The sequence below is a fragment of the Gopherus evgoodei genome, chromosome 2, assembly GCF_007399415.2.
Source record: "Gopherus evgoodei ecotype Sinaloan lineage chromosome 2, rGopEvg1_v1.p, whole genome shotgun sequence".
Lineage (NCBI taxonomy): Eukaryota > Metazoa > Chordata > Testudines > Testudinidae > Gopherus > Gopherus evgoodei.
This window is the reverse complement of record NC_044323.1, coordinates 298071559-298093013: the sequence shown is the minus strand read 5'-3', so window position 1 is coordinate 298093013 and position 21455 is coordinate 298071559. Positions and strand designations below refer to the sequence as shown.

At 68.0% G+C, this 21455-nt stretch overlaps 1 protein-coding gene across 10 annotated transcripts in view; it reads right to left on the bottom strand.

Moving 5' to 3' along the window:
• PLEC (plectin) overlaps positions 1–21455 on the bottom strand; it is a 175521-nt gene that overhangs the window by 110166 nt on the left and 43900 nt on the right. For 2 of the 10 annotated variants that reach the window (XM_030554109.1, XM_030554110.1), the window contains exon 1: positions 8817–9013. The exons of 6 other annotated variants lie outside the window; for them this stretch is intronic. In XM_030554109.1, the coding sequence (XP_030409969.1) occupies positions 8817–8907 (91 nt within the window). In that variant the 5' untranslated portion in view covers positions 8908–9013. Of the gene's footprint in view, positions 1–4797; positions 4874–8816; positions 9014–21455 lie in introns of those variants that run through there. 2 more of the 10 variants (XM_030554112.1, XM_030554113.1) reach the window with 1 other exon arrangement.

Here is a 21455-nt window from a genome sequence, read left to right as displayed (position 1 = left end):
AAGCGGCTGTTTGTGGCCGGAGCCAAGGAAGGGCCTGGAAGCTGCGGCGACTGGGGGCCAGATTATTCATCAGGCTGGAGCTGGCAGGGGGCTCAAGGCCATTCTCACAGTAAATCAGCCAGGCAGACAAAGCAGAAGCCTCTCCCCCATCGGAGCAGCATAGACCCCCAGCCCCAAGCCCAGCCCACCCTGGGCAGGAGCACCTGCTGCAAACCAGCCCTGAGACCCACAGCCTGGCAGCCCCGATCCCCCGCAGGTCCTTCTCCCCTCGGCACTGCCTCCACCCCCACAATTCCTGCTAGCCCGCTCCAGGGCAGCTGGGGCTTGATACAAATTCACCTGTGGGGGGCGCCAGTTAACCCCTGAGCAGCACAGCCTCACCGCAGGGACTCACCCTGGGGCCCCTCCCAGGCAGGGCTTTGGGACTGGGACAAGCCTGGACACATCTGCCCCCACCATGCCTGGCACAGGACAGCCAGTGGGACAGGCAGGCGCTCCCCACCGCCGGGCCCAATCCTTACCAGCCGTGCAGTGCCCAGAGGCTGCAACGTGCCCAGTATAGTCCCCAGGATGGTCCCAGCCTGACCTGAGCACCCTCTGGCCCGAATACAGACACCAACTCATCTACTTGTGTCTAGATAAGGGAAATAGCATCAAGGACTGCAGGTGGGGGGCTGCAGATCAGGATTGAGAGGCACCAGCAGGGCTGTGGGAAGCCCAAAGTTGGGCTAGCAGGGGGCTGCGGGTGGAGACTGAGGGGCACTGGCAGAGCTGGGGAGGCAGGGCTGGAATATCGGGGCTGCGTTTCCAGCCGAGCCAGAGTGTTTATGTAATAACAGAGCCCACACAACCCTGCGGTGCCCCTCAGTCCCGACCCGTAACCCTGATATCCCAGCACTGCCCCCCCCCAGCTCTGCCAGTGCCCCTCAGTCCTCACCCGCAGCCCCGATATCCCAGCCCTGCCCCCCAGCTCTGCCAGTGCCCCTCAGTCCCCACCCGCAGCCCCGATATCCCAGCCCTGCCCCCCAGCTCTGCCAGTGCCCTTCAGTCCCGACCCGTAACCCTGATATCCCAGCCCTGCCCCCCCCAGCTCTGCCAGTGCCCCTCAGTCCTGACCCACAGCCCCGATATCCCAGCCCTGCCCCACCCAGCTCTGCCAGTGCCCCTCAGTCCCCACCTGCAGCCCCGATATCCCAGCACTGCCCCCCCCAGCTCTGCCAGTGCCCCTCAGTCCTGACCCGCAGCCCCGATATCCCAGCCCTGCCCCCCCCAGCTCTGCCAGTGCCCCTCAGTCCCCACCCGCAGCCCCGATATCCCAGCCCTGCCCCCCAGCTCTGCCAGTGCCCTTCAGTCCCGACCCGTAACCCTGATATCCCAGCCCTGCCCCCCCCAGCTCTGCCAGTGCTCTTCAGTCCCGACCCGTAACCCTGATATCCCAGCCCTGCCCCACCCAACTCTGCCAGTGCCCCTCAGTCCCCACCTGCAGCCCCGATATCCCAGCCCTGCCCCCCCAGCTCTGCCAGTGCCCCTCAGTCCCGACCCGTAACCCTGATATCCCAGCCCTGCCCCCCCCAGCTCTGCCAGTGCCCCTCAGTCCTGACCCACAGCCCCGATATCCCAGCCCTGCCCCACCCAGCTCTGCCAGTGCCCCTCAGTCCCCACCTGCAGCCCCGATATCCCAGCACTGCCCCCCCCCAGCTCTGCCAGTGCCCCTCAGTCCTGACCCGCAGCCCCGATATCCCAGCCCTGCCCCCCCCAGCTCTGCCAGTGCCCCTCAGTCCCCACCCGCAGCCCCGATATCCCAGCCCTGCCCCCCAGCTCTGCCAGTGCCCTTCAGTCCCGACCCGTAACCCTGATATCCCAGCCCTGCCCCCCCCAGCTCTGCCAGTGCTCTTCAGTCCCGACCCGTAACCCTGATATCCCAGCCCTGCCCCACCCAACTCTGCCAGTGCCCCTCAGTCCCCACCTGCAGCCCCGATATCCCAGCCCTGCCCCCCCAGCTCTGCCAGTGCCCCTCAGTCCCGACCCGTAACCCTGATATCCCAGCCCTGCCCCCCCCAGCTCTGTCAGTGCCCCTCAGTCCCGACCCGTAACCCTGATATCCCAGCCCTGCCCCACCCAGCTCTGCCAGTGCCCCTCAGTCCCCACCTGCAGCCCCGATATCCCAGCCCTGCCCCCCCAGCTCTGTCAGTGCCCCTCAGTCCCGACCCGTAACCCTGATATCCCAGCCCTGCCCCCCCCAGCTCTGTCAGTGCCCCTCAGTCCCGACCCGTAACCCTGATATCCCAGCCCTGCCCCCCCCAGCTCTGTCAGTGCCCCTCAGTCCCGACCCACAGCCCTGATATCCCAGCCCTGCCCCCCCAGCTCTGTCAGTGCCCCTCAGTCCCGACCCGCAGCCCCGATATCCCAGCCCTGCCCCCCCAGCTCTGCCAGTGCCCCTCAGTCCCCACCTGCAGCCCCGATATCCCAGCCCTGCCCCCCCAGCTCTGTCAGTGCCCCTCAGTCCCGACCCACAGCCCCGATATCCCAGCCCTGCCCCCCCAGCTCTGCCAGTGCCCCTCAGTCCTGACCCACAGCCCCGATATCCCAGCCCTGCCCCACCCAGCTCTGCCAGTGCCCCTCAGTCCCCACCTGCAGCCCCGATATCCCAGCCCTGCCCCCCCAGCTCTGTCAGTGCCCCTCAGTCCCGACCCACAGCCCCGATATCCCAGCCCTGCCCCACCCAGCTCTGCCAGTGCCCCTCAGTCCCCACCCGCAGTCCCGATATCCCAGCCCTGCCCCACCCAGCTCTGCCAGTGCCCCTCAGTCCCCACCTGCAGCCCCGATATCCCAGCCCTGCCCCCCCAGCTCTGTCAGTGCCCCTCAGTCCCGACCCGTAACCCTGATATCCCAGCCCTGCCCCCCCCCAGCTCTGTCAGTGCCCCTCAGTCCCGACCCGTAACCCAGATATCCCAGCTCTGCCCCCCCAGTTCTGCCAGTGCCCCTCAGTCCTGACCCACAGCCCCCTGCTAGCCCAACCTTGGGCTTCCCACAGCCCTGCTGGTGCCTCTCAATCCTGATCTGCAGCCCCCCACCTGCAGTCCTTGATGCTATCTCCCTTATCTAGACACAGGTAGATGAGTTGGTGTCTGTACTCGGGCCAGAGGGTGCTCAGGTCTAGACATTCCCCCCAGTCTGAGACAGGCACTGGCTGGAGCCCCAGCCCCTCGGGTCTCAGTGGGGAGAGTCCCCCAGAGGACAGAGGCCTGGGTCAGAGTGGGGTCCCCATGTCGGGCACTCCATTAATGAACTCAGGGGAGCTGGGCCGGCTCAACTCCACAGGGACATCTGGCCAAGCCTGGCCCACTCAGCACAGCAGTTCCCCTGCCACAGCCTGCTCCGCACCCCGCTCCACACCCCCCATCCTGCTCCACACCCCGAAGCCCACACCCTGCTCCACACCCCACACCCTGCAGCCTGCTCCGTGCAGCTTCCTTTGCAGCCTCAGCCGCAGGAAACCCCTCCAGCCTGTGACAACAAGCAGCCCCAGCCAGCTGGGCAGTGGCCATCAGCAAACACCATATCCACAGGCCACACGGTGCAGGATATGGGAGCCCTGCCCATGATGCAGGATATGGGAGCCCTGCCCATGGCCCCTTGGCGCTAAGGAGCGGGGGCTCCTCCTGGGGTGATGGGGCTGGGTGCAGCTGGTAGCAGGGCTCCTCTGGGTGCCTGGGGCGATGAGCTGGGTGCCCTGCATGGCCAGCTGTGGCTACGCCTGGAGTCGGGTCTGGCTCTGGTGCAGTGCAGCAGCCTTGGGGACCGTCCTGCCAGCTCTAGCGTGGAGCAGATAGAGCTGGTCTGGGGGCGCCGAGGGTCCTGACCCGACCGTCGCCCTAGGGCACCGGGCACAGATGGGCACAGCAGGGGCAGCCTTGCCTGAAGCGGGCATGCGGCTCCCACTGGCCCAGGGCACAGGACCACGGCCCGTCCCAGACAGTGACACTGATCAGGCCTGTGCCCATGCCCGGGGTGCAGCTGTCACCCTGGCCAGGGGCGACCCCTGGCTGGGCCGGGACTCCTGCTGCCCCCGGGCCCCTAGACATGGGCTGGGCCCACTCCATGGGGTGGGGCAGGGTAGGGGAACCCCCCCCAGGACTCCCGCTGCCCCCGGGCCCCTAGACATGGGCTGGGCCCACTTCATGGAGCAGAGCAGGGTAGGGGAACCCTCCTCCGGGACTCCCACTGCCCCCGGGCCCCTAGACAGTGGCTGGCCCCACTCCATGGGGCGGGGCGGGGCGGGGTGGGGCAGAGCAGGGTAGGGGAACCCCCCCCAGGACTCCCGCTGCCCCCGGGCCCCTAGACATGGGCTGGGCCCACTTCATGGAGCACAGCAGGGTAGGGGAACCCCCCTCCGGGACTCCCACTGCCCCCGGGCCCCTAGACAGTGGCTGGCCCCACTCCATGGAGCAGAGCAGGGTAGGGGAACCCCCCCCAGGACTCCTGCTACCCCCGGGCCCCTAGACAGGGGCTGGGCCCACTCCATGGAGCAGAGCAGGGTAGGGGAACCCCCCTCCGGGACTCCCACTGCCCCCGGGCCCCTAGACAGTGGCTGGCCCCACTCCATGGGGCGGGGCGGGGCGGGGTGGGGCAGAGCAGGGTAGGGGAACCCCCCCCAGGACTCTCGCTGCCCCCGGGCCCCTAGACAGGTGCTGGCCCCACTCCATAGGGCAGGACAGGGGAACTCCCCCCACGCCCCGAGGAGCAGCCGCGCCACCCCAGAGCCAGCTGCACCGCGGAGGCCGGGCGGGCCGGTACCTTTCAGCGAGCTGATCTCGTGCTGGATGCAGCGGGACGCGGCCATTGCGGGTCCGGGTCAGCCGCCGCCTCCCCGTCCTGCCCGGCTCTGCGGGGCCGGCACCGGGGCGGGGCTACGACCGGCCCCGCCCCGCCCCGCCCCGCCGGGCCCGCCGCAGCCAATCAGGGGCCGGGGCTGCGCCCATTCATTGATCTGGAGCGGCGCTACTGCGGCAGCGCGGGACGCACCGCCCCTCCCCCCCGCATCCACCCCGGGCAGGGCCAGAACCAGAACCTTAGCGCCCCCCCCACCTCCCCCACACCCTCTTTGCCCCCCTCCCCTACACACCCCCTGCACCAGGCTGCCCACGCCTCCCCCTTCCCCTGCCACGGGGGGGCTGGGTTCCCCATGACCCCCCGACCCGGGCGCTGCGTTTGGGGAAAACTCCAAAGGCTGCCCAGGGCGCCTACGCCAGGCAGGGGCAGGGCGGGCGCTGACCCACAGGGCCCGTCCCCTGCCCCATGACTGCGAGGCGCAGGGTGGCCACAATCATACCGCTGGGGCCTGGCCCAGCCCAGGATCCTGCTGTGCCGAGCGGCAGCCAGGCCCAGGCAAGAGGCAGCTGCTTGCCCCCACACAGGGACAGGGGCCGACTGAGGGCACAGTTAGGGGGCTTGGGGCCCCCCCTCCCGTTCGATAAGGGACTCTGAGCTCAGGGTTCCTGGCAGGGTGGCCCTGGCCCCACAGCTCTGCCTGCAGACGTGGAGCTGCTTCCACAGCCCCATGGGAGGGGCAGACCCCACCTGGCATGGCTAACACTGGCCCCAGGGGCTGGAGAGTGGGCAGCACGTCCCAGGGAGCCCCCCAAGGAAGAGAGGAGGGAATGGTCCCTGAGGTCCTGCCCCTTCCCCCATAACCAACCCATGCAAACCCAGGGCACAGGCCCTGCCCCTCCCCCCATGCATGCTCAGGGCACATGCACGGGTGAGACAGGTCCTGCAGTGTCCCACGGGGACCACGCCCTGCACGCCCAGGGACGCTGCACGGGGACCACACCCTGCACGCCCAGGGACACTGTCCTCCCTGCAGGGCTGGCGCTGGGCTCGGGGTCTGCCAGGTGCCAGCACTGTGCTATTGTTGCAGGAGGGTGATACATCCAGAGCAGGAGGCCCCGTGCCAGGGACTAGCCCTGGGGTGTAGCACTCTGCCAACACCCCAGCTGTGTGGCGGGCACATGCTCAGGGCCATGCCACCCTGCCGGGAGAGGGGGAGTGGGCAGCAGGCGGGAGAGGCAGGGAATCAGGCCGAGTCTGCAGCTTCCTCGTGCCAGGGCCAGGGGTGCGAGGGCAGGGGACATGGAGCTTCGTCCGAAAGCAGCTTTGGGGGCGACTGCCTCAAGGAATCCCTGCTCTGGCCCCAACGTCGGCACCTGGAGACGGAGCAGGTGGCTGCAGGTGCATCAGCCCTGCCTGCCCTGGGACCAACGCACTTAACGGGGGCTGGGAGACCTCAGGAGCTGGCACTGCCAGGCCAGTGGCGCCAGCCTGAGCCCACCCTGGAAACTAGCCACGGCTCGGCTCAGCTCAGCCACAGTCCCTCCCTGCCCAACGCTGCACAGGACACGGCCACCCCGGAGCTCCCAGAGAGAGCGCCCCCTGCTGGGGCACTGCCATTCCCCCTCATCCTGGCCCCACACCCTCCAACAGCCCCCTCGGCACTATCGACTCCCGCAGCCACTGCCCCTCCCAGGGCCTGGCCGGGCTCAGCACCTCCTCACCCCACCAGCCAGCATCGCCAACAGTCCTCTCCAGCTCCCCCCCAGCACCCACCGCCACGGGCCTCACCAGCACCTACCCTCCGCCCCCAGACCCTGAGCTCACCGCCTGCCAGGGATCTGCAGCAGCAGCCAAGCCCCCGGGAATTCACTGGGGGGGGGCAGCCGAGCCAGCCCCACGGGGGGAAGCAAAGCACCCGGGAACACAAACACAGACAGTACGGCAGTGATAGCCCCAGCACCCTCTCCTCGGAGCTGCCCAAGGACCAGCAACAGGGTTGCTACGGCCAGGGCCAGGCCAGGAACGGAACCCAGGAGTCCCAAGCAGTTTAACCAGGGGACCAAGAGGCACAACCCCAGTGGGGGGCTGCAGCTCAGGACCCACCAGGAGAGGGGCTCTCCGATTATCCGAGGGCAGGGTGCCCGGGACCGATGGCAAGGCAGTGCAGTGCCCCCAGGGCAGGCAGGCGTAGCAGACCATAGCCGAGTGCAAGCAACCTACAGACCCAGGGTGGGGACAGGAAGCTTCAGCCCTGAGGAGGAGCAGCCGGCCTAGCGCTGCCCCAGGCACACTCAGCGCCCCTGCAGGGGGGACCCCCGCTCAGCCAGCTGGGGACGGCGGGCTCATAGCTCCCCTGGCCTCCACCCTCTTGGCAACACGGCTCTGCTAGGGCTCTGAGGGCACCCTGCTGGCAGAGTCCAGTCTGCCGGACACACGCCAGCCTCAGGGAGCACCATGCTGTCCCTCCCGCATGGGGCAGGGCAAGGACACAGCCCCCCAGGGCCAGACACAGCTGGGGGCCAGGCTCCATACCCATAGGCGGGCACAGGGGGAGCAGCAGCAGAGTAGGGCAGGCGCACGGCCGGGGCTGGGAAAGCGACAGCCCCTGACAGAGACACGCCTCCCCCTGCGAGGGTCCCATCAGGCTCTGTCCCATCCCCACGTACCCCCAGACACTCTAGGCAGAACAGCACCTGCACCCATGGACTGGCCCCGCCAGGGACTTCCAGGCGTTCCCCTCCCGGGGGCCCATCCACACCCTCATGCCCAGCTGTGCTCCTCACACCCCCAGCAGTCGGAGGGGCAGCAGCCTGCCCATCAGCCTCCCAAAGGGGCAGGTCTGGTGTAGGGGAGTGGGGGCGGCCTCACACAGAGCCAGCCCCCAGCTCCCCTGCAGACTGCCCTGAGGGCTCAGAACCAGAGACCTGGAGAGGGCAGCGTCCTGGGGAGGGTGGGGGGGGGGCTCTAGGGGAAGCCAGAGGAGTTTAAATAGCTACAGAGATTCTATTACTATTGACATGCGCCCCAGAGAGCCTGTAATCCCAGCCAGCGTGCTCCTGTCTGTCACCCGCCCCACCACAGCTCTGTTCCCCGGCCCTGTTGCCAGCCCCCCAGCCCTCCTACAGAGCCCCCTCCATCCATCCCCACACGTACCTCGTCCCACCCAGACACCCCCATCCCTGTCCCCCCAGCGCACACCCCTGCCCATCCTCCCCATGCTCCCAGACCCTTGCAGAGGGCTCAGCAGGGTCTCTCACACAGCGGGGGGCACTGGAACAGGATTTCACAGACGTGAAATTGCCATGGGCCAGGCGGAGCCCCCGGGCACAGGGCCCTGCTGCAGGTACGTCCCAGCAGGGAGGATGGGGCAGCTATCAGATCCAACCCACTTTTCCATAGGGCCCCCCGGGAGGACAGCATTCCCCAGCATTATGCAGTGCGCTCCCCACTCCAAGCCAGTGGGTCCACCTGGACCCCAAACCCACAGCAGCTGCCAGCTTCTGTGCTGCAGACTTCACCTCAGAGCCCAGCTGGGCCCCAGACACAGCCGCTCCGGCCTTCCCAGCATTTACCACCCCAGTCTGGGCCCAGGAATGAGGCCATGGGGCCTGGTGGGCCCAGCAGGTGTCTGGCTCTGGGCTCCCAAAGTCAGTGCGTGCTGCAGGTGCTGGGGTCCTGCCACCCCCAGCTTGCTCAGCCCTGAACACATCAGAGGGGGCAGCCCTGCCTGCCCACATCAGCCCAGGCCCCATCAGTGCACAGCCTGGCTCCAGCCACACCCCACGGCCCTGCCTGGCTCATCCTAGACGCCCCTGGGGCCAAACCCCAGCGCTGGCAGCTGGGCCCCGCGCCTGCTGAAGGGCTCCGGCCGGCAGTGCCTGCTATGCCCTATTATGGGAACGAGCACACAGCTCAGAGCAGGAGCCCCAGCCCCCCAGCCTGTGTGGAGCACCATGGGGCCAGCCAGGGGGCAGGGCTGGTACCTTTGTATCTCTCCCGCACCTCCTCGTAGGCCTGGATAAAGTCCTTCTCCTCCAGGTTGGGGGGAAGGCTGCTGAGGCTGAAAGCGGCCATGGGTCAGCGCAGCGGAGAGCTCCTGGCGTCTCTCATGGGTGCCGAGCAGGAGCTGGGGCTGGGGTTGGGGCTGGGGCTGGCAGGCATGGCCCGTGAGAGCCCAGCCCAGCCCAGCTGCTGGAATGCCATTCCAGCCGGCCTGGCCCTACCCCTTAAAGGAACAGCCGCCCACGGCTCCGGGGCTGGGAGGAGCCTGCCCCCTGCGGGGCAAAGCCAGGATAAAGGGGGTGCTGAGCCCCCCTTGCCCAGGCACGGCACCCACTGTACAGCGCTGCAGGGAGGAAGCAGGGCCGAGCCCCGTATCACTTGGAGGGAGGGGCACTAGCCAGGGCTCCCCATACTCACTTCTGACCCACTTCACCACTCCAGGGTGTGGGGGACATCCAGCCAGCCCTGCCCCCAAGGAGGGCCCAGACAGAGTCCGATGGGGAATTATCCCCCTACCCCAGACAGGCTAGGACCCACGGCCCTTCCAGAGCCCCACAGCCGTGAGCCGGCCTAGTGACCGCTGCCCAGCCCTGGATGCAGCCAGCCCGGGCGTGCAGCGCGGCCGCCCACGGCTAACGGGCAGCTCAGCCAGATGACAAATGCAGCTGAAGGGAATTGGGGACAGGCCAGTCACAGCCACGGTGCTGCCGGGAACAAAGGACGAAGCACCGGCACACAGGCCTCTGGGAGCTCAGGGCAGTGCAGGCTGGTGGGTGCCCCCCTGCCGGCCTGGTTGCAGCTAGCTGGAGATGCAGGAGCCTGCAGAACAGAGCTCCCAGCACAGATAATGGCAGCCCCCAAGCGCCCGCGGCTGAGCGCTGGGGGACGAGAACCTGCCACTCAGTGGCCGTCTGTGCATCCAGCTCTGTCTGTCTGCCCCCACTTCCCAATTTCCTCCTAGGGCAAATGGCAACTGTGCTTTGCTCACCAGCCCCCCGCAGCCTCCATCCCTCTGAGGAGCCAGTGCCCTTCACCTGCAGCTCCCCCCATGGCCCCCACAGACACCCCCCAGCTCTGCCAGGGTAGCTGGAAATGCCTTTGCTTCCCTGCCCCTGCCGCGCCCCAGCCAGGCCAAATCCTGTGGCAGTGGCAGCGAATCCACTTGCACGGCCTTGTCCCCGAGCTTCCTCACCACGGCGGCTCCCCCTCGCCCAGGCTGGGCTGCACGCGTCGTGCGGGCTCCTGCAGAGGGGACCATGTCCTTTTACTCAGCCCAGGCTTGTCCCTGGCAGCCAGGAGACCCGGGGCATTTGTAAAGCTCCCTCTCTGAACTCAGGCCCTGCCATGTTCCCAGCTGCCCCCTCCCCACGGCAGGGCCTGACACCCCCACTGCCCAGCACGGAAGCCACTGGCCAGGAAACAGCCTCTGCTCTGCCCAGCTCCTGGGGCAAGTGCTGCATGCGCTGGCCTCACTGCGGCGCCTGGGTGCACGCATGGGCTCATGGCGCCAGCCACCGTGTGGCAGGGCGCTGGGCGCCTCCAATGCACAGGGAAAGCCCCTGGCAGGTACCCACGCCCTGCCCCAGCTGTGCCAGGGACCCGGAAGACGAGGGCACGGAGCTGGGCACCGGTGCGCAGGCTCTGCAGCGAGGTGCATGCATCTGGCCGGGCCCCTGCACCCCAGACCGGAGACTGACACGGGCCGCAATTTGCAGGGTGACTTGCTGCTATTCTGAGCTGTCAGCCCCTCATCTGGCTCCAGGACTGCGGCTCGTTTGCAGCTGCTCCCAACTCAGGCAGCGGGAGGCTGACAGGCCAGGTGCCTGTCCCTGGGTGCTGCCCTGTTCCTGGAACGCTGGTGAGCCACTGGGAGAACCAGCGAGAGGCGGGACCCACACACGGCGGGGAGGGGGGGGCGGCATCAGCCCTAAATTTAGCTGCCCAAAGCCCCGGGTAATCCAATCTGGTGCGAAGGGCTCAGCAGGCGGACGGGCGGGCGGGGCAGAGCCCGGCGCCTGACAGAAATAGTGCGGAGAGCGTTCAGTCACTGCCAGGGACATGCCGGCCACTGCCCGCAGGCACAGCACACGAGAGGGCACTGCGGGCACGCCTCAAGGGCGGGGGGGCTCCTCCAGGGCCATGCTGCTGCCCAGTGCCCCGACACAGCACCATCTCTACAGACCAGGGTGGGGCGTGGACGGGCTGGAGCCGGCGGGGACCCAGCTCTCTCCTGGAACTTGGGGGCCGGAGCAGGGAGGCTGCAGCCACGCAGGGGCCGTGCCCACCCACCACCCTGGGGAATCCCTCACTGCGGCAGCTTGGTCCCACGCCCGAGCTGCTATCACCCCCCAGCGCACCCCTCTCCTCGCCCCACCCCCACACACGCACCTGGGCATCCAACACAGATCCCCGTCCTATGGCACATCCCTCCCCTCCCCTCCCCTCACCCCCGACCCCCCCCCACGCGCACCTGGGCATCCAACACAGATCCCCCATCCTATGGCACATCCCTCCCCTCACCTCACCCCCGACCCCCACACACACACCTGGGCACCCTCTGAACCTCCGCCCGGCATGCCCCTCCCCTCCCCTCACCTCACCCCCCCCGACTCCCCCCCACACACACACCTGGGCATCCAACACGGATCCCCCACCCTATGGCACATCCCTCCCCTCACCTCACCTCACCCCCGACCCCCACACACACACCTGGGCACCCTCTGAACCTCCGCCCGGCATGCCCCTCCCCTCCCCTCCCCGACTCCCCCACACACACACCTGGGCACCCAACACAGACCCCCACCCCATAGCACACCCCTCCCCTCACCCCACCACAAACCACAAATCCCCACACACGCACTACAGCCCAGGGCACCCCCCGCCCCTTCCCCACAGCGCATGCCCCCCCACCCCTGGCACACTCCTCACCCCCCTACCAACCTCCCCATAAACCTGGGTGCCCCCCACCCCCACCACAGACCCCTACCCCATAGCACACCCCTTCCTTCACCCCATCACCAACCCCCACACACATACCACAGCCATGGGCACCCCCCGCCCCTCCCCCCACGGCACATGCAGCTGACCCCTGACCCCCAGTTCAGACTCCCACCCCACAGCAAACCCCTCCCTTCACCCCACCATTAACCCCCACACATGCACCACAGTCCTGGGCACCCCCACCCCCACCACAGACCCCCCCACCCCACAGCACACCCCTCCTGTCACCCACTACCAACCTCCACACACACACCACAGCCCAGAGCAAGCTCCCCCCACCTCCCGGCACTCCAGCCCTCCCACCCCCCACTCCACTGCACTCCACTCCACCCCACTGCAGGGCGCCAGGCAACAGTGGGAAAGCACAAATACACCCACCCCAGTGCGATTCACCCGGCACCTAGGCAGACCCTGCCTGGAGCTTCATGGCAACCCCCACAGGACCAGGGCACCTGGGATGTGGGGCAAGAAGCCCCTACCACGGAGCCTCCCATCCCCCCTCACCCCAGTGCTCACTCGGGGTGCAGACCCTGTCACCCATGCAGAACCACCCACAGCTAGCCCCTGCCACACAGCGCCTGCACCACTCAGAGCCCCCCCACCAGCCCCACTCTGCCCATACCACTCACAGGCCTGCTCCCCCAAAGAGCCCCACCCTGGTTCCAGCCAAAGCACCATTCCCCCCTGCCCCCACCCACACCAGTCAGAGTCCTGACTCCCAAGACTAATGTGTCCCCCTTACTGGTTAAAGCCCTGCTCCACCTATAGCTCCTAATGCCCCCCCATGCTCAGAGCCCTGCCCCCACAGCCCCCAGTGCCGCCCTACTGGTCAGAGCCCCGCCCCCACAGTCCCCAGTGCCCCCCATACTGCTCAGAGCCCTGCTCCCCACAGCCCCCAGTGCCCCCCATACTGCTCAGAGCCCTGCTCCCCACAGCCCCCAGTGCCCCCCATACTGGTCAGAGCCCTGCCCCCCCACAACCCCCAGTGCCCCCCATTCTGGTCAGAGCCCCACCCCCCACAGCCCCCAGTGCCCCTCATACTGGTCAGAGCCCCACCCCCCACAGCCCCCAGTGCCCCCCATACTGGTCAGAGCCCTGCTCCTACAATCCCTAGTGCCCCCCATTCTGGTCAGAGCTCCGCTACCCACAGCCTCCAGTGCCCCCGTCACGGAGTGTGGGTGAGTCAGGGCCCCACACCCCTCTTCCTGGGATTCCCCGGGACTCTCAGCCAGCCAGTAAAAGGGAAGGTTTATTGGACAGTAGGAACGCAGTCAAAACAGAGTTGTAGGTACAGCCAGGACCCCTCGGTCAAGTCCTTCTGGGGGGGCAGGGAACTTAGACTCCAGCTTGGGGTTCCCTATGCTGCACCCACCCAGCCCCAAACTGCCAAATCAAACCTCCCCCAGCAGCTCTCTCCCCCTCCCCCTCCCCCAGCTCCTCCTCCCCTTTGTTCAGTCTCCCAGGCAGGTGTGAATTCTCCCAGCCCCCTCCTGGCTCGGGTTACAGCTCAGGGAGCCTCCTTCCCAACCCCAGTGTCCCCTTCCCGCCATTCCCAGGTCAAATCCGCCCTGCTCCCTGCTCCGCCACACCCCCTGCTGGTCAGACCCCGCCCAACAGCCCCCAGTGCCCCCCACTGGTCAGAGCCCCGCCCCACAGCCCCCAGTGCCCCCCATACTGCTCAGAGCCCCGTCCCCACAGCCCCCAGTGCCCCCCATACTGCTCAGAGCCCCGCCCCACAGCCCCCAGTGCCCCCCATACTGCTCAGAGCCCTGCTCCCCACAGCCCCCAGTGCCCCCCACTGCTCAGAGCCCTGCCCCCACAGCCCCCAGTGCCCCCCACTGCTCAGAGCCCTGCCCCACAGCCCCCAGTGCCCCCCACTGCTCAGAGCCCACCCCACAGCCCCCAGTGCCTCCCACTGCTCAGAGCCCCGCCCCACAGCCCCCAGTGCCCCCCACTGGTCAGAGCCCTGCTCCCTGCTCCGCCACACCCCCTGCTGGTCAGACCCCGCCCCGCAGCCCCCAGTGCCCCCCTACTGCTCAGAGCCCTGCTCCCCACAGCCCCCAGTGCCCCCCACTGGTCAGAGCCCTGCTCCCTGCTCCGTCACACCCCCTGCTGGTCAGACCGCGCCCCGCAGCCCCCAGTGCCCCCCATACTGCTCAGAGCCCCGCCCCACAGCCCCCAGTGCCCCCCATACTGCTCAGAGCCCTGCTCCCCACAGCCCCCAGTGCCCCCCATACTGCTCAGAGCCCCGCCCCACAGCCCCCAGTGCCCCCCACTGCTCAGAGCCCCACCCCACAGCCCCCAGTGCCCCCCATACTGCTCAGAGCCCCGCCCCACAGCCCCCAGTGCCCCCCACTGGTCAGAGCCCTGCTTCCCACAGCCCCCAGTGCCCCCCATACTGCTCAGAGCCCCGTCCCACAGCCCCCAGTGCCCCCCATACTGCTCAGAGCCCCGCCCCACAGCCCCCAGTGCCCCCCATACTGCTCAGAGCCCTGCTCCCCACAGCCCCCAGTGCCCCCCATACTGCTCAGAGCCCCGCCCCACAGCCCTCAGTGCACCCTACTGGTCAGACCCCGCCCCACAGCCCCCAGTGCCCCCATACTGCTCAGAGCCCTGCTCCCCACAGCCCCCAGTGCCCCCCATACTGCTCAGAGCCCTGCTCCCCACAGCCCCCAGTGCCCCCCATACTGCTCAGAGCCCTGCTCCCCACAGCCCTCAGTGCCCCCATACTGCTCAGAGCCCTGCTCCCCACAGCCCCCAGTGCCCCCCATACTGCTCAGAGCCCTGCTCCCCACAGCCCCCAGTGCCCCCCTACGGGTCAGACCCCGCCCCACAGCCCCCAGTGCCCCCCATACTGCTCAGAGCCCTGCTCCCCACAGCCCCCAGTGCCCCCATACTGCTCAGAGCCCTGCCCCACAGCCCCCAGTGCCCCCCATACTGCTCAGAGCCCTGCTCCCCACAGCCCCCAGTGCCCCCCATACTGCTCAGAGCCCTGCTCCCCACAGCCCCCAGTGCCCCCCATACTGCTCAGAGCCCCGCCCCACAGCCCCCAGTGCCCCCCATACTGCTCAGAGCCCCGCCCCACAGCCCCCAGTGCCCCCCATACTGCTCAGAGCCCTGCTCCCCACAGCCCCCAGTGCCCCCATACTGCTCAGAGCCCTGCCCCACAGCCCCCAGTGCCCCCCATACTGCTCAGAGCCCTGCTCCCCACAGCCCCCAGTGCCCCCATACTGCTCAGAGCCCTGCTCCCCACAGCCCCCAGTGCCCCCCACTGGTCAGAGCCGCACCCCACAGCCCCCAGTGCCCCCCATACTGCTCAGAGCCCTGCTCCCCACAGCCCCCAGTGCCCCCCACTGGTCAGAGCCCCGCCCCACAGTCCCCAGTGCCCCCCATACTGCTCAGAGCCCTGCTCCCCACAGCCCCCAGTGCCCCCTACTGGTCAGAGCCCCGCCCCCACAGCCCCCAGTGCCCCCCATACTGCTCAGAGCCCTGCTCCCCACAGCCCCCAGTGCCCCCCAATTGGTCATAGCCCCGCCCACACAGCCTCCAGTGCCCCCTATACTGCTCAGAGCCCTGCTCCCCACAGCCCCCAGTGCCCCCTACTGCTCAGAGCCCCGCCCCCACAGCCCCCAGTCCCCCCTACTGCTCAGAGCCCCGCCCCCACAGCCCCCAGTGCCCCCTACTGGTCAGAACCCCACCCCACAGCCCCCAGTGCCCCCCTACTGTTCAGAGCCCCCTCCCACAGCCCCCAGTGCCCCCCACTGGTCAGAGCCCTGCTCCCTACAGCCCCCAGTGCCCCCTACTGGTCAGAGCCCTGCTCCCCACAGCCCCCAGTGCCCCCTACTGGTCATAGGCCCGCCCCCACAGCCCCCAGTGCCCCCCATACTGCTCAGAGCCCTGCTCCCCACAGCCCCCAGTGTCCCCCATACTGGTCAGAGCCCTGCTCCCCACAGCCCCCAGTGCCCCCTACTGGTCATAGGCCCGCCCCCACAGCCCCCAGTGCCCCCCATACTGCTCAGAGCCCTGCTCCCCACAGCCCCCAGTGCCCCCCATACTGCTCAGAGCCCTGCCCCCACAGCCCCCAGTCTCCCCTACTGCTCAGAGCCCCGCCCCCACAGCCCCCAGTGCCCCCTACTGGTCATAGCCCCGCCCCCACAGTCCCCAGTGCCCCCCATACTGATCAGAGCCCTGCTCCTCACAGCCCCCAGTGCCCCCCATGCTCAGAGCCCTGCCCCCACAACCCCCAGTGCCCCCTACTGGTCATAGCCCTGCCCCCACAGCCCCCAGTGCCCCCCATACTCCTCAGAGCCCTGCTCCTCATAGCCCCCAGTGCCCCCTACTGGTCAGAGCCCCGCCCCCACAGCCTCCAGTGCCCCCCTACTGGTCAGATCCCCGCCCCTACAGCTCCCAGTGCCCCCCATGCTCAGAGCCCCGCCCCTACAGCCCCCAGTGCCCCCCATGCTCAGAGCCCTGCTCCCCACAGCCCCCAGTGCCCCCTACTGGTCAGAGCCCTGCCCCCACAGCCCCCAGTGCCCCCCATACTGCTCAGAGACCCACCCCCACAGCCCCTACTGGTCATAGCCCCACCCCCAGAGCCCCCAGTGCCCCCTATACTGCTCAGAGCCCTGCTCCCCACAGCCCCCAGTGCCCCCCTACTGGTCAGAGCCCTGCTCCTCACAGCCCCCAGTGCCTCCTACTAGTCAGAGCCCTGCCCCACAGCCCCCAGTGCCCCCTACTGGTCAGAGCCCTGCTCCCCACAGCCCCCAGTGCCCCCTACTGGTCAGAGCCCTGCTCCCCACAGCCCCCAGTGCCCCCTACTGGTCAGAGCCCCGCCCCCACAGCCTCTAGTGCCCCATACTAGTCAGAGCCCCGCCCCCACAGCCCCCAGTGCCCCCCTAGTGGTTAAAGCCCTCCTCCACCTATAGCTCCTAATGGCCCCCACCGCCATGCACAGAGGCCCGCCCCCACAGCCCCCAGTGCCCCTCCTACTGGTCAGAGCCCTGCCCCCCATACTAGTCAGAGCCCCGCCCCCCACAGCCCCCAGTGCCTCCCTACTGGTCAGAGCCCCACTCCGCACAGCTCCCAGTACCCCAGATACTGGTGAGAGTCCTGCCCCCCACAGCCGCCCATACTGGTCAGAGCCCCATTCCCAACGAGTGCCCCGCCATATCAGTAAAAGGTTTGCCCCACCCACAGCCCCCAGTGCCCCACCCATACCAGTCACAGCCCAGCTCCCCGCACAGCCCCCCCACTGGTACAGGTCAGAGCCCCACCCCCAGCGGCTCCCTGTACTGGTCAGAGCCCCCCTCCCCCCAGGTCCAACACGCCCACAGCTCCCAATGCCAACCCCGCCCCAACCATTCAGAGCCCCCACCATCAGCTCCACCCCCCCACTGAGGTCAGAGCCCCGCCCACAGCCCCCCTTAAAGCCCTGCCCACAGCCCAGGTGACTCAGTGCTTCTGTGGTCACCAGCTGCTTTGGCTGGGCCAGGCCCTGTCCCCACTGCGCCCCCCGCAGATGGGGCCGGGCTGGAGACGCCCCCTCCCAGGCTGCAGCAGGCAGCTCTGCCCTCCTGGTGGGCTGCGGGGGGGAGCGTCACGGGCTCCGGATGTGGAGCTGTTGGCTGACTTGTTCCCAGGGCCCAGCCCCAGAGCGCAGCTCTCAGCTGTGCCAGGCATCAGGGTGCCGCACCTTTGCCCAGTGCATGGGCACCCTGGGGGGGCAGGGGCTGCAGGGAGCCCCCCCTCACATTGACTGGAGCCGGAGCTGGGGAAACCCCATGGGCCCATCTCGTCTGTCCCTGAGGCCCCTCTGCCCCGGTCCCCGGTTTCTGCCCATCCTGCTCTGAAATAAGCCCACACCCTGGGGGAAGCGGGGGGAGCGACTCCCAGTCCGTTGCCGGGGGTTTCTCCGGGACCTTCCACCCAAATGGTCCCTTTCACCATCCCCCACCTGCTCCATGCCCCACACCCAGCTGTCTCTCCTCCACATCTCTGGGGCTGTCGGGGGAGTGCAGCCCCCTGGGGGGAGCGCAGCCCCCTGGGGGGAGCGGGCCCCGACGCCAGCGATCGGGGAGCTCTGTGCAGACGCTGGCTCCAGTCACCACGTTCAGCTGGAAGGGCAGCGAGACGCTGCCACGAAACCTGAGCTGCTGCCAGGCTGCCTGTCTCTGACCCCCGACCAGGCCTGGCACACCTGGACATGTGGGGGCTGGGGTCGGCCTGTCTACCCAGTGCGTCCTCTGGGCGTGGTGGGGGCAGGACTGGCCCTGGGGTGGCTCACGGGCCCCAGTGGGAGGGGCTGTCTCCAGCACCCCACACACCCCCAGCTGGGTGCTGGCTGCGGGTGGCTGGCTGACCCCCGGCCCTACACCCATGGCTGAAGCGTCCCGAGCTCTCGGGGCTGGGGCCCAGTACCAGGCTCCCACACGCCCACTGGCTGGCAGAGGCGGGCGCCGGGGTGGGAGCCAGGACCCCACACGGCCCCCACACCCCCTTTGCTCAGTGTCAGGGGGCCCCCTAATGGCAGCTGCTGTCACTGCAGGGAGACCCTGGGCAAACCCCAGCACAGGGCGGTGAGGGGCTGGTCACCGGGCAGGCGCCCCCAGGAACGGCTTTCCCGGGGTGTCTCCTGCGGCAGGGGGTGCTCTGCACAGGAGCCAGGGCACTAGGCCCCCCACAGATTACCCTGCTGTGCCCCACGAGGTGCCCCCACCTGTGGGCCCCTCCCCAGGTAGATGCACTCCCATGGCTTCCCCCCCCAGAGAACGCCAGCCACGCGCTCCCCCCAGAGGGGCCCTGGCTGGGCAGAGGTAGCCCCCCCGAGAGCATGTTCTGGCTCCTTGGTTACAGGAGCTGCCTCAAGACTGGCTCAGCCGGCTCCCCACAGCCCTGTGCCCCCGCGGCCCTGCCCCACAGCACTGCCCGGACACCCGGCACAGCTCCTGGCAGGGGAAGGGGACGTGATCCCCGACAGAGCCACCCTCCCACAGGGCAGCCCCCACCCCCCCAGTGCAGCAATGCTCCCCCACCCCACAGCCCCCCTCAGTACAGCGATGCCCTCACAACCCTGTGCCCTCGCGGCCCCGCCCCACAGCACTGCCCGGCCACCCGGCACAGCTCCCAGCAGGGGAAGGAGGTGCGATCCCTGACAGAGCCACCCTCCTGCGGGGCAGCCCCGAGAGCCCCCCTCAGTGCAGCGACGCCCCCTCATTGTCCCCCACCCCCACAGCCCCCCAACAGTGCAGCGACGCCCCCACAGCCCAAACAGTCCCAGCAGTGCAGCGACGCAACCTGCCCCCGACAGCGCCCCCAGTGCAGCGATGCCCTCACATCCCCCCAGTGCGACGCCCCCACATCTCCCTCATTGCCCTCACTCCCCATAGGCCCCTCAGTGCAGAAATGCCTCACAGCCCCAACAGTACCCCCAGTGCAGTGACACGCCCCCTGCCCCCAACAGCCCTCTCAGTGCAGCGACACCCCCAGAGCCCCGCCACAGCCCCCCAGTGCAGCGACGCAACCTGCCCCCAACAGCCCCCTCAATGCAGTGACACCCCCACAGCCCCGCCACAGCCCCCCCAGTGCAGCGACGCAACTTGTCCCCAACAGCCCTCTCAGTGCAGCGATGCCCTCGCATCCCCCCAGTGCAGCGACGCCCCCACATCTCCCTCATTGCCCTCACCCCCCATAGCCCCCTCAGTGCAGTGACACGCCCCCTGCCCCCAACAGCCCCCTCAATGCAGCGACACCCCCACAGCCCCGCCACAGCCCCCCCAGTGCAGTGATGCGACCCCCCCCACAGCCTCCCTCAGTGCAGAAATGCCTCACAGCCCCAACAGTACCCCCAGTGCAGTGACACGCCCCCTGCCCCCAACAGCCCTCTCAGTGCAGCGACACCCCCAGAGCCCCGCCACAGCCCCCCAGTGCAGCGACGCAACCTGCCCCCAACAGCCCCCTCAATGCAGTGACACCCCCACAGCCCCGCCACAGCCCCCCCAGTGCAGCGACGCAACTTGTCCCCAACAGCCCTCTCAGTGCAGCGATGCCCTCGCATCCCCCCAGTGCAGCGACGCCCCCACATCTCCCTCATTGCCCTCACCCCCCATAGCCCCCTCAGTGCAGTGACACGCCCCCTGCCCCCAACAGCCCCCTCAATGCAGCGACACCCCCACAGCCCCGCCACAGCCCCCCCAGTGCAGTGATGCGACCCCCCCCCACAGCCTCCCTCAGTGCAGAAATGCCTCACAGCCCCAACAGTACCCCCAGTGCAGTGACACGCCCCCTGCCCCCAACAGCCCGCAAAGTGCAGTCACGCCCCACAGCCCTGCCACAGCCCCCCCCAGTGCAGTGATGCCCCCACATCTCCCTCATTGCCCTCACTCCCCATAGGCCCCTCAGTGCAGAAATGCCCCACAGCCCCGACAGTACCCCCAGTGCAGTGACACGCCCCCTGCCCCCAACAGCCCGCAAAGTGCAGTGACGCCCCACAGCCCTGCCACAGCCCCCCCAGTGCAGTGATGCCCCCACATCTCCCTCATTGCCCTCACCCCCCATAGGCCCCTCAGTGCAGAAATGCCCCACAGCCCCGACAGTACCCCCAGTGCAGTGACACGCCCCCTGCCCCCAACAGCCCGCAAAGTGCAGTGACGCCCCACAGCCCTGCCACAGCCCCCCCAGTGCAGTGATGCGACCCCACCCCACAGAGCTCCCCTCAGTGCCCCCTGCCCCTCACAGTCGCCCTCAGTTCAGCGATGCCCCACTCTGCCATGGACCCACCCAGCCCCCACAGCCCCACCCATTCTCAATGCAGCTCCCCACCCCACACAGCTGCCCCCTCCTGGTGCAGCATCGCCCCAGCACAGACCCCACACCCCAGGATGCTTTGCCATACACAACAACAGCCCCCAAGCTGCTGCTCCCGTGCAGGTTCCCAACACTGTCTGCAGGGAGCGACTGCTCCAGGCAGCCCCATTCCAGGGGTCTCTGTGCAGTGCGGGGGCCTCTGCCCTATTGGAGACGCCCCCGTTCCAAAGGGATCTCACCAAACAGGGCGACTGGGGGACAAAAGGGCAGATGAAATTCAACACTGTTAAGTGCAGAGTGCTGCATGCAGACCTGGTCGCCCCACCTCAGAAAAGAGACATAGGAACTGGAAAAGATTCGGAGAAGAACAACAGAAACGATTAGGGGTGTGGAACGGCTTCTCTAAAGGAGAGATTACAGAACCTGGGACTGCTCAGCTTGGAAAAGAGATGACTAACAGGGGTAAGGCAGAGGACTATAAAATCACGACTGGGGTGGAGAAAGTGCCTAGAGAAGAGTTATTTACCCTTCCCCACAGCACAAAAACACAGAGGTCACCCGATAACATTAACAGGCAGCAGGTTTAATACAAAACAAGAGGAAATATTTTTTTCACCCAATGCACAACTAACCTGGGGAACTCACTGCCGTGGCATGTTGTGATGGCCAAGATGGTCAGGGATGAAATCCCATGTTTGGGCAACCCTCAACCTCTGACTGCAGAAGCTGGGAGTGGAAACCAGGGGTGGGTCACTCCATAATTGCTGTTCTGTTCACTCCTCCTGAAGCTCTGATACAGACGAGAGCTGGAGACGGGA